Here is a 17,066-nt window from a genome sequence, read left to right on the forward strand (position 1 = left end):
AAGTAGTTTGTCAAACAATATATTCAATGTTTTTAATTCACAGGTTTGTTAAAGCTGACTGACCTGCAGCTTGACCTGCTGGATAGCTGCTGCGGTCCCCCTGACCCTCAGCTCAGACAGGTCACATGTTGAGCACACAAGCTGGAGGTAAGTGCTGGCCTGTTCCTGGTGAGCCCGCTCCTGCTTCACCTGTCAAAAAAAGAGTCTGTTCCTGATCCTATGGTTTTATTGATTGAACATGTTATCCCTTTAGGACAATCTGCAACTACATGTATTTTGCCCACATTTTGGCCCCCATCTAAACACATGCAATCAAGCTAACTGTCCGAGAGATTGCCACATGACAGCCATGTATATTATTACTATTAACTGAGCGTTCATAATTTCGGGGGGAACTGGCTTACTGACCTGCTGTAGTGCCTCCTCCAGGCTGAGAGGAGGATGTGGAGGAGGCTCAGGTTCCTCTGAGACAGAGGTCAACCATGTCTGACACTGCAGCAGTGTATCTTGAAGACTCACATGTCTCTGTAATTCATGGTCAAGACTCTGATACACCTGTAAGACACGGACAGATATATTTCAGTGCTATATGTCTGGACTGAAGTCAAACTTCCATATAGTAAAACCCTTCAGAAAATCAAGCCAAAACTAGAAACTAAAGGGAAGACTAAATGTTTTCTAAAAACAGCAAAACACACACATGCAATAACACAAATATAAAGTGAAGCTGTAGGTAAAGACTACTAGACGACTTTGAAGACAGTATAGTATGGCCAATCATTGAGAAACATTAACGGATAAACCCCGAACAAGTAGGCAGTTACGCAGTGTTGTATTTGACAGGTGTTGAATGTGGAGGCGTCCATGCCTTCCAGGGGAGAGCGAAACAGCAAGGTCTGATTGACAGTGTTAATATGAGAGCCCGAAACAGGAAAAGAAGGGGGGCATGTATTGGCAAACTGCCAAGTGTATTTGGCAAAGGCTAGAAGGTTGGCATGGTGGCAAGTGGCAGGCAGGATATTAGAGCTGTGTTGTGCTGGGACACAGTTGGCAGCCATCGTAACACTGGAGGCGCAGTTGTAGAGAAGCCAGCAGTGTAGTGGTAAAGTGTGACTGGATCACACAATGCCAGATTGGATGTGCGAGTGTTGGTGGAGGTGGTGTCTTGGGAGGTGAGCTATGATGACAGAGTAGAGGTTGCCAAAATGACAGAGTGGGCCTGGATTAGAGGGCTCGCCAGATCTACTGAATAGTGGTGTGTGACCATTTTTGGCTCAGGCATGAAAAAGTAGAGTTGACAGGGGATATGCAGAGATTAATATGGGTAGATTGAGTTAGTGATTTTGGCTGGTGGGGTCTGTCTGCGTATGGCGGTTGTTGAGCTCCACTTTGGCAGCTTTAATTGGTCGTGCCCTCTACACTGGCAGTGAAGGGCTGTCTTGAGAGATAGGCTTAAGTGTCAGAATGGGTTAGGATTAAGTGAATGCCTAGGCTGTTGGAATATTACTGCACTGATATGCAGAACGTGTGTGTCTGTGCATGCATGTGTGGTCACGTCCATGGATGCATGTGAAAATGTTCATGCATCCAATGCACCAATGTCTTACATTATAAATGCGTAAGAACCATTTTACTACTTAAATACAGAATACATCTCAGCTTCCCATCCCTCCCTCGTCCTCCTCTTCTGCGTCGCCTCCCTCCCGCTTTCCATCTCCTCCTCCTCACTCACTCTCTGTGCTGTGCTACAGATGGCAGAGTAGCTGTCTCTGGTGCCTTGCTGGTGAGCCTGGACCTGCTGTCTCAGCCTGCTCTGCACACGGTCACTGCAGCCTTGTACCAGGTGGTCTCCTCGCTCCTTCAGGCCTGCCAAGCGATCTTCAAAGCCCGCTACTTCCTCCATGATGGCCTGTGGAGGAAAAAGTAACAAAGTAGGATCATGTTAGAAAGAGTCTCCAGTGGAGACGTATTACAGAATGAGTCTGTCCACTCGTCAATGACACAGGAGGTCAGAGCAGACTAATACCACACAGAGAAGGTCTCATGGTCTTAGACAGGCTTTGATGGATGGATGACTTTGAAAGATGAGTGAAAGAAGAACAGAATTTGCAAAGCACAGTACCTTTGTAATTTAGGACTCAGCCCCTTTGGTTATCTAAAAACAAAGTCTCTTACAGATCTGGACTGAAACTACTGAGAAAATTCTTTTTTTTGCTGTAACTGAATCATCAAGATTTTTACATTTTTCAAATAATTTACATTATTAATCATTAATTAATACAATACAGTCCAAATAAATTGATGTCCGCAAAAGCAGAAGAAATGAAATGGGGCTTCTCATACAAGAACCAACTGAAATCAAACTTTGCTTACAAAATCTGTTATGTTACCCCACACAGTGGCAGTGAAGTGAAGGTCAGGGGCCTCGACGGAATGGCATGGTCTTGACGGCATCAGCGGCCTGCGACCTTCAGCACTCACTGGATCGGTTCGCAGCAGAGTGTGAAGCGGCTGGGATGAGGATCAGCACCTCTAAATCTGAGGCCATGGTTCTCAGCAGGAAAACGATGGAATGCCTTCTCCAGGTAGGGAATGAGTCCTTACCTCAAGTGAAGGAGTTCAAGTACCTTGGGGTTTTGTTCGCGAGTGAGGGGACAATGGAGCGGGAGATTGGTCGGAGAATCGGCGCAGCGGGTGCGGTATTACATTCAATCTATCGCACCGTTGTGACGAAAAGAGAGCTGAGCCAGAAGGCAAAGCTGCTCTTTCGGGCATCTGGTAAGGATGCCCCCTGGGCACCTCCCTAGGGAGGTGTTCCAGGCACGTCCAGCTGGGAGGAGGCCTCGGGGAAGACCCAGGACTAGGTAGAGGGATTATATCTCCAACCTGGCCTGGGAACGCCTTGGGATCCCCCAGTCAGAGCTGGTTAATGTGGCTCGGGAAAGGGAAGTTTGGGGTCCCCTGCTGGAGCTGCTCCCCCCGCGACCCGACACCGGATAAGCGGAAGAAGATGGATGGATGGATGGATACCCAACAAACCTTTTCTACAAATGTATTGTGTCACACTTTTACTATATTAAGTAATTCATTTTAGTCCATGTTGCGTACAGTCATGTAAAACTTAGAAACCTATGCTACAACTCTGGTCATCAGGTACGCACACATTAACAGCAAGTAGTTAATGGAAAAACATGATTTAAGTAAGCAGCAGCCCTAATAACGATGATTAATAACTTTCAACCATATTGTATTATTTAAAGGTCCCATGACATGGTGCTCTTTGGATTCTTTTATATAGGCCTCAGTGGTCCCCTAATACTGTATCTGAAGTCTCTTTCCCGAAATTCAGCCTTGGTGCAGAATTACAGCCACTAGAGCCAGTCCCACAATGAGCTTTCCTTAGGATGTACCATTTCTGTGTCTGTAGCTATTGAGGAGGAGAGAGGGGTGGCAAGATGGAGAGTGGGGTGTGTGGCCTTGACCAACTGCCACTTTGCTCGTTTGAAAGCCATGATGTCTCTCTCTCATGGGTGGGCCAAATTCTCTGGGCGGGCAAAGCAGAGAAAGGGGAGGTAACCTTGCTCCTTATGACCTCATAAAGAGAAGATTCCAGATCGGCCCATCTGAGCTTTCATTTTCTCAAAGGCAGAGCAGGATACCCAGGGCTCGGTTTACACCTATCGCCATTTCTAGCCACTGGGGGACCATAGGCAGGCTAGGGGAACTCATATTAATGTTAAAAAAAACCTCATAAAGTGAAATTTTCATGTCATGGGACCTTTAAGGTCATATATTAATGTTGATTAAGCAAAACAAAAGCTGTTGAATCTCAAAAAGAAGTTCAATCTTCAGCAATTTTGTTACAACATGCAGTTACGGAAACATACACACACTCCTAAACAAAGGTAGGTTTTACTAGATCTAAGAAGTGTTGATTTATTACAATAACACCAACAGTTAGATAAGACTTTAAATCTGACAGTTCAGCAAATACTAAGTAGCTAAAGTTTCCTAGTAGGCGTAAGTGAGAACTTTTGCTCTCTAATCAAGGCTCATTGCTCGAGTTCTATCATATGCTACAAACTCTGCAAACAAAAGCAAACAAATTAAGAGATGTAATTGGTCACCTTGTGCCTGGACAGCTGTTGAGTGGCTGCCTCCAGGCTGCCACCCACACTGGGATCAGGAGTCACCATCCTGCTGGACATCTGGAGCAGCCAGCGCTCAACTTCCTGGAGCTCGTTGTGATAACCTTCCTGTTCCTTTACCTGGCCTTCTAGATTCTCCACATGGGCCTGGACCACATCATTTCCGAAATGTGAGCACACACACACACACACACACACACACACACACACACAAACACACAACACACACACACACACACACACACACACACACACACACACACACACACACACACACACACACACACACATTATACTGATTACAAACAGTATATGCAACAAACCATTACAACCACCTTCCTGAAACAGAGTTACATGCACTTTATCTGTGTTTGCTTCAATTCATCTGCGAAGTATCCTGCATATAAAGAGCATTTCCTTTTTCCTCTCTGTATATCATTACTATGTCGGCTGAGTACAGGTTCTCACCATGGCAGTACGACAGAGTTCGGTGTAGTCCTTTTGCATTCTGTTAATTTTGTCTCTGATGGAGGGGTAGTGGACAGAGGCTAGCAGAGCGTCTCCTTTCTCCACCACTGACCTGATGGATCCATCATGGGACTGAACCATCTGCAACAGAGCCTGGGGACACAGAAAGACAACATGTATCTTTAATATCGTCTAATATAGAGTAAAGACCATCCTTAGTAAATGTGAATATGTTCGGTGGACTTACTATTGTTGCATTAGATCATTGCTCAATATTAAATGATTACAGGAGTGTTTAATTTGCTTTTCTTAGCTAAATTACGACCAATAGAATCTATTATACTGTCAATCATTTTCCAAAGCACATAACTATACAAAACAATGGTATAGTCAGGAAAATGGTCAGCAGTTATGGAAAGTATATTCAATTTTGGAGTTAATAGGCTAAGACATGCAAGGACACAGTCCATATAGCTAAAAATATTCAAGGTCTTGCTGCCATTTGTACCCACCAGTGCAAATGTACATATAATACTCATGATTTCAATTTATATACAGTTTGATTGAGAAATGACATAGTTGCTGCTATACCTTATACTTAGCCAGCAGTGCTCTCCGTTGGTACAGTTCAGCCTTGGGCTCCACAGGGGAGCTGAGCAAAGCCCTGGTCTCCACCAGCCACTGGCCCTGAGCCTTATATCTGTCCTGGAACTCCTTCGCTAGCAGTAACGCCCGCTGTAGAAAGCTGTGCTCCTGCCTCAGCCCACCTGCGAGCTCCTCCAGCTGGGCAAGACGAGCCTCTACCTCCCCTCCTAAACTCTCTGCTCCGGCCTCATCCAGGAAGCCTGCTGCCTGCTCTGCTCGCTCCCTCAGTGATTTCAGGAAACTGTGACCATGTTGGAGCTCAGACTGGAGACTCTGGGTGAAAGAGAGAGCAGAAATACAACTCAGCATGGCTGCTGCTATAGTGTTATTACCATTACTTTATACAAAAAAACCTTTAACCGGGGCACTTTACATACTGCTGAGTTAAAGAATAAATACAGCTTCTCTGTTCTAGTGTACCAAAAATGTAGCATACAGTATATGCTCTAGGATAAGGGAATCATACTATCATAGTTTCCATGACTTTGAGGTTAACATTCAAACACACGATCACTGATTTCTTTGTCTTTCACCTCCAGTGCTGCCCCAGTCACCCAGACCAGCCTGGCAGTGTGTTTGAAAGGCTTTGAACCCACCAGGTAAGCTGACACCTGCATGGTGAGATGTAGAGAAGACTTGGAGGTCATGTTGTGGAGAAACCACAGTGAATAATATGAAAGGAGGACCCAATTATAAGGACCCTTAACGGGCAACAATAGCTGCGGGGGTTTCCAGGGCAACCACAACACACCACACACACACACACAAACCTTCACTCGATGGGACGCCATCTAGCTTTCATCATCAGTCTATTATTGCTTAAGTACAGAGTAGCTTCACATTGCAACAACCCCAGACCTCCAGCTACTGCAGCTAATAATATAATATAACAAGAGCTGTGTCTGTACACACACATCCATGTTTGCTGCTTGCTGTAATATGGAGCTTATGTCATGTTCATCATTCCAGTCAGAATGCCGATGTCCCTGCCTTAGGCCTTAATAGGAGACACTCAATACATCTCATTTCCATATAATTCTGTGTGGTTAACATGTGAGCTAAAACAAGGAAGTCTGCGGTAATTGCCATTTGCAGTAGATTTAGTTCTGTGTGACTCATTATCTTCACTTCATATCGAAACATCTTCTCTCATCTCCCACCTGACAATGAGTATCCTTCTTAGCAACACTACTGGTTGTCCACATGTTGAATTAAACTTACAAGATTTTGTTCTGCAGGATCTGATTTGGTTCAAATTGTGTATTTTAGATCCAAGACTATTTGAGGAACCATTCAAACCTCTGAATGATCTTTATTTTTACATGAAAAAATGCTCACATTTCAATTCAGTTTGAATTGTTCAAGCAAAGACAAAATAATAATTCAGTGGTTTTATACAGTTTGGTCTTTGGATGAAATTAGCCACTGATAGAAGGCTAGAAACCTGCTTAGGCTCCTACTGAGTAGTAGTACTGATACAGTACAGTAGTAGACATTACAGTCTGGTGAACATTATATATTAGGTCCTGAACACAGTGTGCCCTTTATGATGTAAACTGTCTTGTACCATGTCAGCCCCAATTATCCATGTCAAGTGTCTTGTGCCTTTAGTGTAAATGATGATTTTCTTATTCTGCCTCAGTTCTCAGGCTCCATTTTCTTATTATATTAACTGTAACACGTCTAATGTGTTGCTGACAACCATGTTCATCAGTTACAGTCGATGACTAACACAAGTAAGACATTACTAAGGTGAACCTGTGAGCAGCAGTTAGCTCTGCTGTTGTTGTATCTCTGCTTTAAATGTATGGACTGCAGCAAACTGCAGTGCCAAAGCGTCACGTTGTATTCCCACAGGCATAAACGGGTGAGCCAAAACTGTAAAATAATAATTTTTTGTTCAAGTGCTATTTGTAGCTATTTGTAATGCCAAATAAGAAATTTAAACATGGACCTGCTTACTTTTACATTTTGGAGAGAAACCCTGACTGTGTACATCATAAAGCAACAGGAAAAAGAACTTTAAACATTTATGAAATGCAAGTGAAATCAAAATTATGGAAGGGGAAGGTGGCGGGGGGGAGGGGAGGGGGTGTTAATTGGGAGAAGGAGAAAGCCTTTTTCCTTTTTGCACTGTATATAATATTTGTAGGAGCCAGTGATTGAAGGGTGCTTTTGGAGCACTCTAGGGGAAAACTACTGTATAAAACAAAAAATATACAACTACTATCTTTTTTATTTAAAGAAATAAAAATATACACTGGATAGGGACAGAGTCAAATGTAAAATGTGAGGATTTTAGTTATTTAAATACACAAAACTATCTACATTGTCCAATTCAAGGGGTCTAACGATGCCTTTCTGAAAAAACATGTGTATCTCTTACCATGGTACAGTATACTTTCATTTTTAGAGCTCTTAATGACCATAATTTTACAGTTACAACTCAACTCAACTAGGATCAAATGAAGTCGAAATCCAACTAATGGCCCTTGACAAAGCTATTGACTACTGGTCTTTGTGTCAATGCATAATCATCGCATCTCTCACTGAAAAGCCCTCTAACTCTCACTATGGGAGAGCACTTGCGCATTATCTGCAGTGCTGGAAGGACATGTGGTGACAGCATGTCTTCAGTCCCTATGCAGAGACAGAGCATTGATCCCAGACAGGGATTACTGCAAAGCCCACACCAGATGATGTATTGTAAATGTCTATGTGTGTGTCTGTAAATGCGTTTCTGGATATGTGTGTGAGGAAGACAAAGAGAGATGAGATGTAGTGATACATAAAGAAAGGCAGTGGAAAGAATGTGTGAAATCACAGAGGATTTATGGGTTTGAGTTTGCTGCAGCTTGTTAGTTAGTACTTTGGATTGGTTTTGTGATATGAAGCGAGTGATAGAGGAGAAGAGAAGTCTGTGTGTGTGTGTGTGTGTGTGTGTGTGTGTTTTTTTGTGTGTGTGTGTGTGTGTGTGTGTGTGTGAAGCGGTAAGGGCACTGCATCAATTACAGTGTCTGTGCCAGCAGGCTCCTGACACCGGCGCTTCTTCATCCTCTACTTCACAGTGGGAGGTCTCTCCCTGCTACCACACTTCCTCTAAAGCCGCACCCGCTTTGTCTTCATAATGAGCCGATCGATACACACATACTCATCCAATCCTTTACACTACACACTCGATATGAACTATGCCAAGCAAGCCATAGTGGTGGTTTTCTTTTTATTGCACTCTGTGCATTTTTGAGCAAGGCTACTTTTCTCCAAGGCCCATTTGACAAAAAGCTAAAACTGCTACAATTATGCCACGACAGTGAGTTTTTTTTTAAAGCTCTATCCAAATATATACTGTAAGTACACTGAATGTTTTGAAAGCTTCATGCATATTTTACTGGCCAAGCATATTGTTGCTGCCAAAAGAAATCTTCACAATTCATGTTACTAACAGGTACTGTATGAGATTGCACAAGGACATTTTTGGTGGCTTGGATATTAGACTCATATGAGTTTGTGCTCAAATTCTCCACTACGAACAGGGATCTTGCTTACTCATCAGTTTTCTATGGTAATACTCAATTTCTGTGCTGATGTATTGCAACCTGCTTAGGGAGGTGTAAGCTCTGCACTGCACCTTGCATCCAAATGCCTCACTGATAAATGGAGGTTCAGAACTGTGACTGTGAAACCATTTAAGCCACAAGTACAGTACAGATTGAGGTAAATCAATACCTCTAGTTTTTTCATCTTCTTCTCCATGGCGACCCGGTCCAGGGGTTCAGAAGTGTCAGTTAACGCTGTGAAGCTTTTCTGAGTGGAGCTGAGCCAGTCAGTGAAGGACATGCAAAGGTTCTCAGACTCTTCGATGCTCTTTAGCTCCTCCTTAAGCTGCTTGATGGTGTCCTGAAAAATGAATGGATGAGAGGTCAGAAGCAAAGTTTAACAAATATACTCACTTTAGGTTTTTTACAGGTTTTTGTTGTTGTTGAATGACTGACTGTAAATAAAATATGTAAAGAACACCAAATTTAAGGTGTTCCATATGTGTCCATAGACCACAAGACTGACCATCTACAGTATATCTGATATTTAATAGAAAGTCAATATATATTGAGATTTTTGTATTCTCACTTAGCAATTAACTAGATATTTAAGCTACCCGACCATATTGACATTATATTTAATTGTATGTTTATATTTAACAGGTGAAGGTGAATAACCCTCACTTCAACTACTGCTGCCGTTTTGTTTCAGAGGTTAGAATTGTTGGCAAGACTCTTCAGACTGTATTTGGGGGGAGGAAAATTCAGGAAACATGTACTGCTTTCTTTGAAGCTGTGAGATGTGCCTCAGCTGTCTTACCTTGGCCACCAAGGACCAAAAGCTCTCTTATCAACCATCAAAACAGAAAATATCAGTTTCTCCCCTCCTCATTCATCTGCAGAATATCAATAGCTTTACTAGAAGGTGAAGAGGGTTTTTATGTTTTTCACACATTATCCACTTGACTGAGATTTTAAGTCAATAGCACCATGAGGATGGAGAGGGTTTCTTGCAGGTTTGACACATTATTCACTCAACTTGCAACAACGAGAAGCTCCAATTAGCAGATAGTGCTGAGTGCACACCTTTTCTGACTAGACAGAGGTAACAGCTTCCCACCTCAAGCCCATGTGGCCTCCACTTCACAGAGTATAATTACAGGCATCCTTGGTATGATAGGGAAGTGATGTGTCTGCATACATATGTACTGGCATGACTGTAAATAGATTCATGCTTGAGTCAATTTTGAGAGAGGAAGGAAGGGGTGTGGGTATAACAGAGACAGAGGAACAACGTGAGGGAATGAGGGGGAGACACTCACACAAACACTCCTATGTGTTACTGAAGGTGTAAAAATCAATGCAGTGCAGGCAAAGCTTTTTCACTCCTGGTGCGGAGTGTGAGATTGCCTTCTGTAGCGTTTAATTACAGATTTAGCCCCAGACCAGAGGAGCCCCATTGATTTTCCTTTAGTCCCCCCCCCAGAGGAGCAGACAAATAGAGAGGCTGGATCTGAGTATACAGAGCATAACTCTCAAAGCTACTTCAATGGGGTGTTACAGAAACAAAGTACAAACTCTCACTGGAGCAACTTCCATGGTGAGAGATAACCATGTGTGAGAAGCCCACTGTGGGCAGAGACCCCAATGGCAATACACACAGCTACACATTTTATCTTTATCATGGAGACAGTATAACACAAAAGGAATTAAACCTATACCCAGCTGATTAAGGCTTTATGTTTTGTTTTACTTATCTTAACTCATAAGAACAGATTGGTATCTTCCAGGAAAATATTCTGCTGGACAAGAAATTAGGTATTGTATGTGTCCAGACTTCCTGACCACTAGGGGCATTTTTTTAACCCTAATATACAGTCATAGTAAAACAAAATAACATTGTTCAGAATGGATACTATAAGCGTTAGGTATAAGAGGTCCCAGTGACTTCTACATGCTGTACTTCTTCAAGAATGCAGGTCATATAACTTAATTTTTCTAAGTTTTAGTAGTTTTAGAATATCTAAAGAAGAACTGGGTTGTTAGCATAGAAGAAATGACTGAACAGATAATGAGAACACTGTTATCTACAGAAGCTCAAACTTCTAAATAAACATTCTTAGGAAACACTGTTAACTAGCCAAATGATCTCGGAAAATATGGAGTATGGACTTAACATCTCACCAAAATAAAAAAAAATATATGGGAATCATTTTTAACACGCTGTAAGGCAAATTACTTTTTAGCCTGTACTATCTTAATGATTAAGGGCCCTATTTTAACGATCTGAAACACAAGTATCAAACGTGAAACGCAAGTAGCTTTGTGGGTGGATCTTGGGCGCTGTTGCTATTATACCGGCGGGATAAATGAGTCTTGCGCCCGACGCAAATCTAAAATGGGTTGGTCTGAAGTAGCTAGGTGTGGTTTGGGTGTAACGTGAAAATAAGCAATCAGAGCGTCATCTCACATTCCCTTTAAGAGCAGGCGCGCTTGTTCCATGGCGGATTGCTATTATAACGGCGGATTTGCCCTGGCGCACGCCAGCGGGAGCTGTCCAGGATGCGGCAAAGTAATAAATGCCCGTCTTGGCCGGGTGGCGATGTTGCTGCGGCCTCTCGGGCGCATCTCCTCAAGTCTGGAGAGGATTGCTGCAGCCATGGAGCGTGGGCCTCCAAACGCACCACCTGCTCCTGTTGTGCCCCTTCCTCCTCCCCCCTCTCCATCTCCGTCCACCCGCTCCACCAGGAGCGCATCGAGTGTCCAATCCCGCCGTAGTTCAACATCACATCTCCTTAAGTCCTCTAATATTTCCTCATTTATGTCATCAACACATCCATGATTCATGGAAATGTTGTGTAAAACACAACAAGCCACAAAGAATGCTGCAACTTTTTGAGGACTGTATACTATAAAGTGCCTCCTGATCTATCCAAACACCTAAAGCGCATTTTCAGTAATATTTTTCTTTTTCACGCTACATTATGGCCAAGGATGCACCCCTAAAATAGCATCTGAATAACGCGCTACTGACTTTAGACTAGCGCCACTGACTTTAGACCAGGTTTTTCCTGGTCAGTGGCGGAATTGTTTTCTGAAACTGCAAAATAGAACCAGGGAACATTTGCGCCTGAACACAGCTACTCTTTTCGCTGAACCGCCCCCGGGAGCGCAAATTCATTCCCTAATTTATCGACGTGCGTCTGTGGATGGAAAAGTCTGCTGTGCGTCGGGTGCAAAATAGGAATGATACATGCGTTGGTGTACAAAGGCAATTGCGCTGGGTGCAAGATAGGGCCCAAAGTGCTTTCACGGATTTTTTTTGAAGAACTAATGCTTGTTTTTCTGACAAAATAGTGAAAGTATCTGTGAAACTCAGTTTCACAGTAAGTAATTATATAAATCATTTAAAGTGCCTATATTATGCTCATTTTCAGGTTCATAATTCTATTTAGGAATTGTTCGTTATTTATTTAAGGGGGCACTGGAGGAGTTTTGGGACCTTTAGCTAAAATTGACATGACCCTCCCCTCGCCAGTAAAAATCTTTCTATGACCCTCCAAAACAATCTGAAAAAAAGGCATGACCCTCCCCCAACAATTTATCAATATCTTCTGCACTGGTTTGCACTTGGCAAATATATATACAGATTTCCATTGTTTTTTTACAGCCATGACATATGTGAGTAAACCTCTGCTTTCTCATCTGACGCATCACACTCCTCTGTTATTGTGTGGTGGCCATTACAGTAGATTTACACACTAACATAGTTGTGGAAACACAATAAGCATGGAAACTAAATGCACACTTCCTGCATTACTGCATTACTTCAAATACTAAGTTACTCCTCTAGTAAACTAGTATTCACATGAAATAAAACAATAAAAATATTGAGGCCATTCAGCAAGGCACTCTGGGTAACATTCAACACACAAACTGGTTGCTATGGACTCGTCACTAGGTTTCCTCCACTTCGCCGTTTAAACAAAGCGGAATAAACGTAAATCCAAATCTACACAAAACCCGCAATCAATTAGTAATCTGACTTCAAATGTGGCATTTAGGAAACCTTTATTGCAACCTTGGCACGGTAAGATGTCCAGACATAGTGCAACAGTAATTTTCGTTTTTTACGTCCTTCTGCTCCCATCGTCAGCCAGGAAATTTTTTTTTTACTAAAGCAGTATATGAAATCAGATGTATTACCTACCACCATTTAGTTGCTTTGTGTTATTTAAGATATTTATAAAATATCTGGTCATGCCAGACGTATTTATTCCACTCATTTTTTAAACAATGCAATTATCCGTTTCAGCCACCAGGGGGGCAGCTCCCCCTGCCCCACAGCAAACTCATGGGTCAGAGCTAGAGTCCGGATCGGGCCGAATTTTTCTGTCCGAGGCCGGCCCGTGTCCGACAGAGCCGTGACCTAACCCGGCCCGAGCTCGACAGGTAATAAGAAATTTGTGTCCGAGCCCGACCCGAGCCCGACACAGTTAAAATCTCGTTTTTTTTCCTCATACTAATGACACATGTAGGCTACGTTTGTTTGTGTGGAAAGCCTGCTTTTGTTAAGCAACTGTTGGAAGGCATTCGGAAATGTCAACAGATGAGCACACACACACACACACACACACACACACACACACACACACACACACACACACTGAGCTCTCAGGAGCCGCAGCACCATTTTACAACAAATGCCTTATCGCGCTGATGTGACCCAGCCCGACCCGACCCCGACCATAATTTCTAAATATCTGTCCGAACCCGGCCCGGCCCGTCGGATACCGTCGGGACCCGTCGGATACCGTCGGGACCCGTCGGCCTCGGGTCGGGTATCCATGCCTTAGTCAGATCCATCTGGTAGCGAAGGAGGGCCGAGACTAAGAGCTACATGGAAAAATATGCACCAAACAAGCCACTTTGAAATTTAGCTGTTTCATGAATACAAAAGTTGGGTGAGACATCTCACTGCTGTAACATCTTTGTTGGCAGTCGCAGTAGCTAGGTAAGGATCATGTCAGCTAGCTAGATGTTTAAACAACTTCGGCCAGTTACAAAGCAGTATTATCCGCGAGACTTCTTCTAAACGAGGGCGCACTTCCAACTTTGCATTGAATATCTGCAGAACAGGGACATGTAAGTAGGTCTTTTGTAGATTATGGGGAACTAGTGTGTGTTGTAGCCGTGTTTTGCCATTGAGAACGAGCTAGCATGCTAGCGCTAGCATGCTACGCGGTTAGCCCCTTCGTTTCGGCTAGTGACGTAGAAAGCCCTGCAGATTTTGAACAGCTCACCCAGAGACTGAAAGCAGGTTACATTCAGAAACCCGTATCTCACTCCAAACAGCATGGATGTTTGTTCTTCAAAGTTTGTATGCATGTGGAAGCACCAGATACACAAAATAACACCCAAATCCCAGAAAAAAAGTGTTTTTTTCATAATATGGGCACTTTAACAGCAGACAGTGCCTAACCTGTATGTTTAGCAGCAGGGAATGGTAGCGGGCAGTGAGCTGGGTGGCAGTACCGCTGACACGACTACTGATGTAGGTTTCCTCCAGAACCTGCTGGGCCAGAGATGAGAGGCCATCAACTTCTCCCTGCCGTGAAGTCACTGCCTCAAGACACCCCTGTTCAAAAGGGGCATAGAAAATGTATAATTAGCATCATGCTAGTGGAATCCAGTCAAAATATTTATGATTTAATTGTAAATTATGTTTTTGTTATGAAATAAAAGGGCAAACAGGGGTAAAAGGAAAACTTCTAAATACAAGGAAGAAAAACTACTCAGGCTGTCTGACATCCTGACACTGGCAGGAAGCGTGCTCCAAAGATAGGTGACCCTGTAGGGAAATATTCTGTCCCCTGCTATTTTCTTTCAAACGCATGTTGTGTGTGGTGTATGCATAAGTAGGAAAAGTGATGCATTAAAGTGCAAGACCCTGGGATGCCGCATAACTTTTATTTCGGAAGGCAAAATCTTATTATATGCTTGGATATTGTTGTGGCTGTGTTTTGAGTAAGTAAATTAGCAGCTACTTAGGGCCTAAAATTAGTATTGAATAAAGGTGAGCTGCTTGTTGTCCAAAATATTAAATTAAAGTAAATGTGTGGTCTACAGTAAAACCAGGTGTTATTGCTGACTAATGCTATTTATTACTGTAAGTGCATACCAATGAAAGAGAAAAAGGTGTGCAGAAAATATTTCAGGAGAGGATAATATTAATGAGGAAAGAAATAATACTTCAGAATTAGAATTAAAATGTGTGTTATAAATACAGTAACAGTGCATTGCACTGTTACTGTATTTATAACACACATTTTAATTGAGATTCCAACCATTATCACTTGCACACAAAAAAGAGCACATATTTTATTAAATTTGAAAGCTCTTTCCCTTTTCTCCCTGACCTTGAGTTTCTTCAGCTGAGTCTCCTTGGTGCCTCTGTCTGACCGCCGATGACGTCTGATGTTTGCGACCTTCTCCATCTCCTCCAGCCAATGGGCCAGGCTCAGGAACCTTTGGCCCATCTGCTTCAGTCTGGTCAGTGTGGAGCTCAGCTGAGTCTGTGTCTCCTCCAGGCGGCCCTGGTAGACCCCCCACTCCCGCTGAGCGGTGTCCAGTGCTCGGTCCTCGATCTGAGGTATACCCCAGGGGATTACTCTCTCTCTGCTGGTCAGTACAGAGGAAAGCAAAGCCTGGCCATTTGAGCAGTGCTCCTGTAGGAGCTATAAGGGAAATAAAAATGGAAGAACAAAGAAACAGTGTGATTGAAGAGTTCATAGTGGTTTAGTTACCAAAAGTCCAGGGTGTCTAATGCCTTGTGTGCACACTGATACAAGGAAGCTTTCCCTTACATTTGTACACTCCCTGTTCATGACAATTATATTATGCACAAAACTCCACAGTATTAATACCTGTAGCTGTTGCAGTGTATTCTCTAGTGTATCCACGCTTCCCTCTGGATGGGACAATGAGGCCAGAGTGGCCTGTTCCTGCTCCAGCCAGTCCTCGAATACATGTAACCCCCTTTGATATTCCTGATGGACCAGCACCAGCCCTTTGGCCTTACTGACTGCATTCTGCAAAACAATAGTTTGGACATATATATGTATATCTGAGCAGTAAGCAAAAATGTATGTGATGTACTCTGAAGCTATAAATAATTTGTCTTTAAATTTGTAAACAAGAAAGTGAAACAAAGACATGAATTCAAAATGATTATTAGAGAAGTTACTAAAATGCTCAACATACAGGTCATACTGTCCAATAGAATAATAATTATAGATAATATGTATATACACTTACCTAAAGGATTATTAGGAACACCTGTAAGATTTCTCGTTAATGCAATTATCTAATCAACCAATCACATGGCAGCTGCTTCAATGCATTTAGGGGTGTGGTCCGGGTCTAGACAATCTCCTGAACTCCAAACTGAATATCAGAATGGGAACTAAAGGTGATCTAAGCTACTTTTAGCGTGGCATGGTTGTTGGTGCCAGACGGGCTGGTTTGAGTATTTCACAATCTGCTCAGTTACTGGGATTTTCATGCACAACCATTTCTAGGGATTACAAAGAATGGTTTGAAAAAGTAAAAACATCCAGTATGCGGCAGTCCTGTGGGCGAAAATGCCTTGTTGATGCTAGAGGTCAGAGGAGAATGGGCCGAGTGATTCAAGCTGATAGAAGATCAACTTTGACTCAAATAACAAATCGTTACAACCGAGGTATGCAGCAAAGCATTTGTGAAGCCACAACATGAACAACTTGAGGCGGATGGGCTACACCAGCAGAAGACCCCACCGGGTACCACTCATCTCCACTAAAAGTAGGAAAATGAGGCTACAATTTGCACGAGCTCACCAAAGTTGGACAGTTGACTGGAAAAATGTTGCCTGGTCTGAGGAGTCTCGATTTCTGTTGAGACATTCTGATGGTAGAGTCAGAATTTGGCGTAAACAGAATGAGAACATGGATCCGTCATGCCTTGTTACCACTGAGCAGGCTGGTGGTGGTGTAATGGTGTAGGGAATGTTTTCTTGGCACACTTTCGGCCTCTTAGTACCAATTGGGCATCGTTTAAATGCCACAGCCTACCTGAGCATTGTTTCTGACCATGTCAATCCCTTTATGACCACCATGTACCCATCCTCTGATGGCTACTTCCAGCAGGATAATGCACCATGTCACAAAGCTCGAATCATTTCAAATTGGTTTCTTGAACATGACAATGAGTTAACCGTACTAAAATGGCC

General features: G+C 43.0%; 1 protein-coding gene across 12 annotated transcripts in view; it reads right to left on the bottom strand.

Moving 5' to 3' along the window:
• Positions 1-17,066, bottom strand: part of syne1a (spectrin repeat containing, nuclear envelope 1a) — a 142,421-nt gene that overhangs the window by 57,631 nt on the left and 67,724 nt on the right. For all 12 annotated transcript variants that reach the window (XR_005636822.1, XR_005636821.1, XM_039780927.1 and 9 more), the window contains 10 exons: positions 15,724-15,888; positions 15,217-15,534; positions 14,280-14,435; positions 8,988-9,158; positions 5,208-5,534; positions 4,617-4,769; positions 4,128-4,295; positions 1,733-1,909; positions 409-555; positions 64-189 (listed from right to left, as the gene is read on the bottom strand). Coding sequence is in view for 10 of the 12 variants with exons in the window: in XM_039780927.1 (XP_039636861.1) it covers positions 64-189; positions 409-555; positions 1,733-1,909; positions 4,128-4,295; positions 4,617-4,769; positions 5,208-5,534; positions 8,988-9,158; positions 14,280-14,435; positions 15,217-15,534; positions 15,724-15,888 (1,908 nt within the window). In the remaining 2 variants the exon portion in view is untranslated. The remainder of the gene's footprint in view (positions 1-63; positions 190-408; positions 556-1,732; positions 1,910-4,127; positions 4,296-4,616; positions 4,770-5,207; positions 5,535-8,987; positions 9,159-14,279; positions 14,436-15,216; positions 15,535-15,723; positions 15,889-17,066) is intronic.

The sequence above is a fragment of the Perca fluviatilis genome, chromosome 18 (assembly GCF_010015445.1).
Source record: "Perca fluviatilis chromosome 18, GENO_Pfluv_1.0, whole genome shotgun sequence".
Lineage (NCBI taxonomy): Eukaryota > Metazoa > Chordata > Actinopteri > Perciformes > Percidae > Perca > Perca fluviatilis.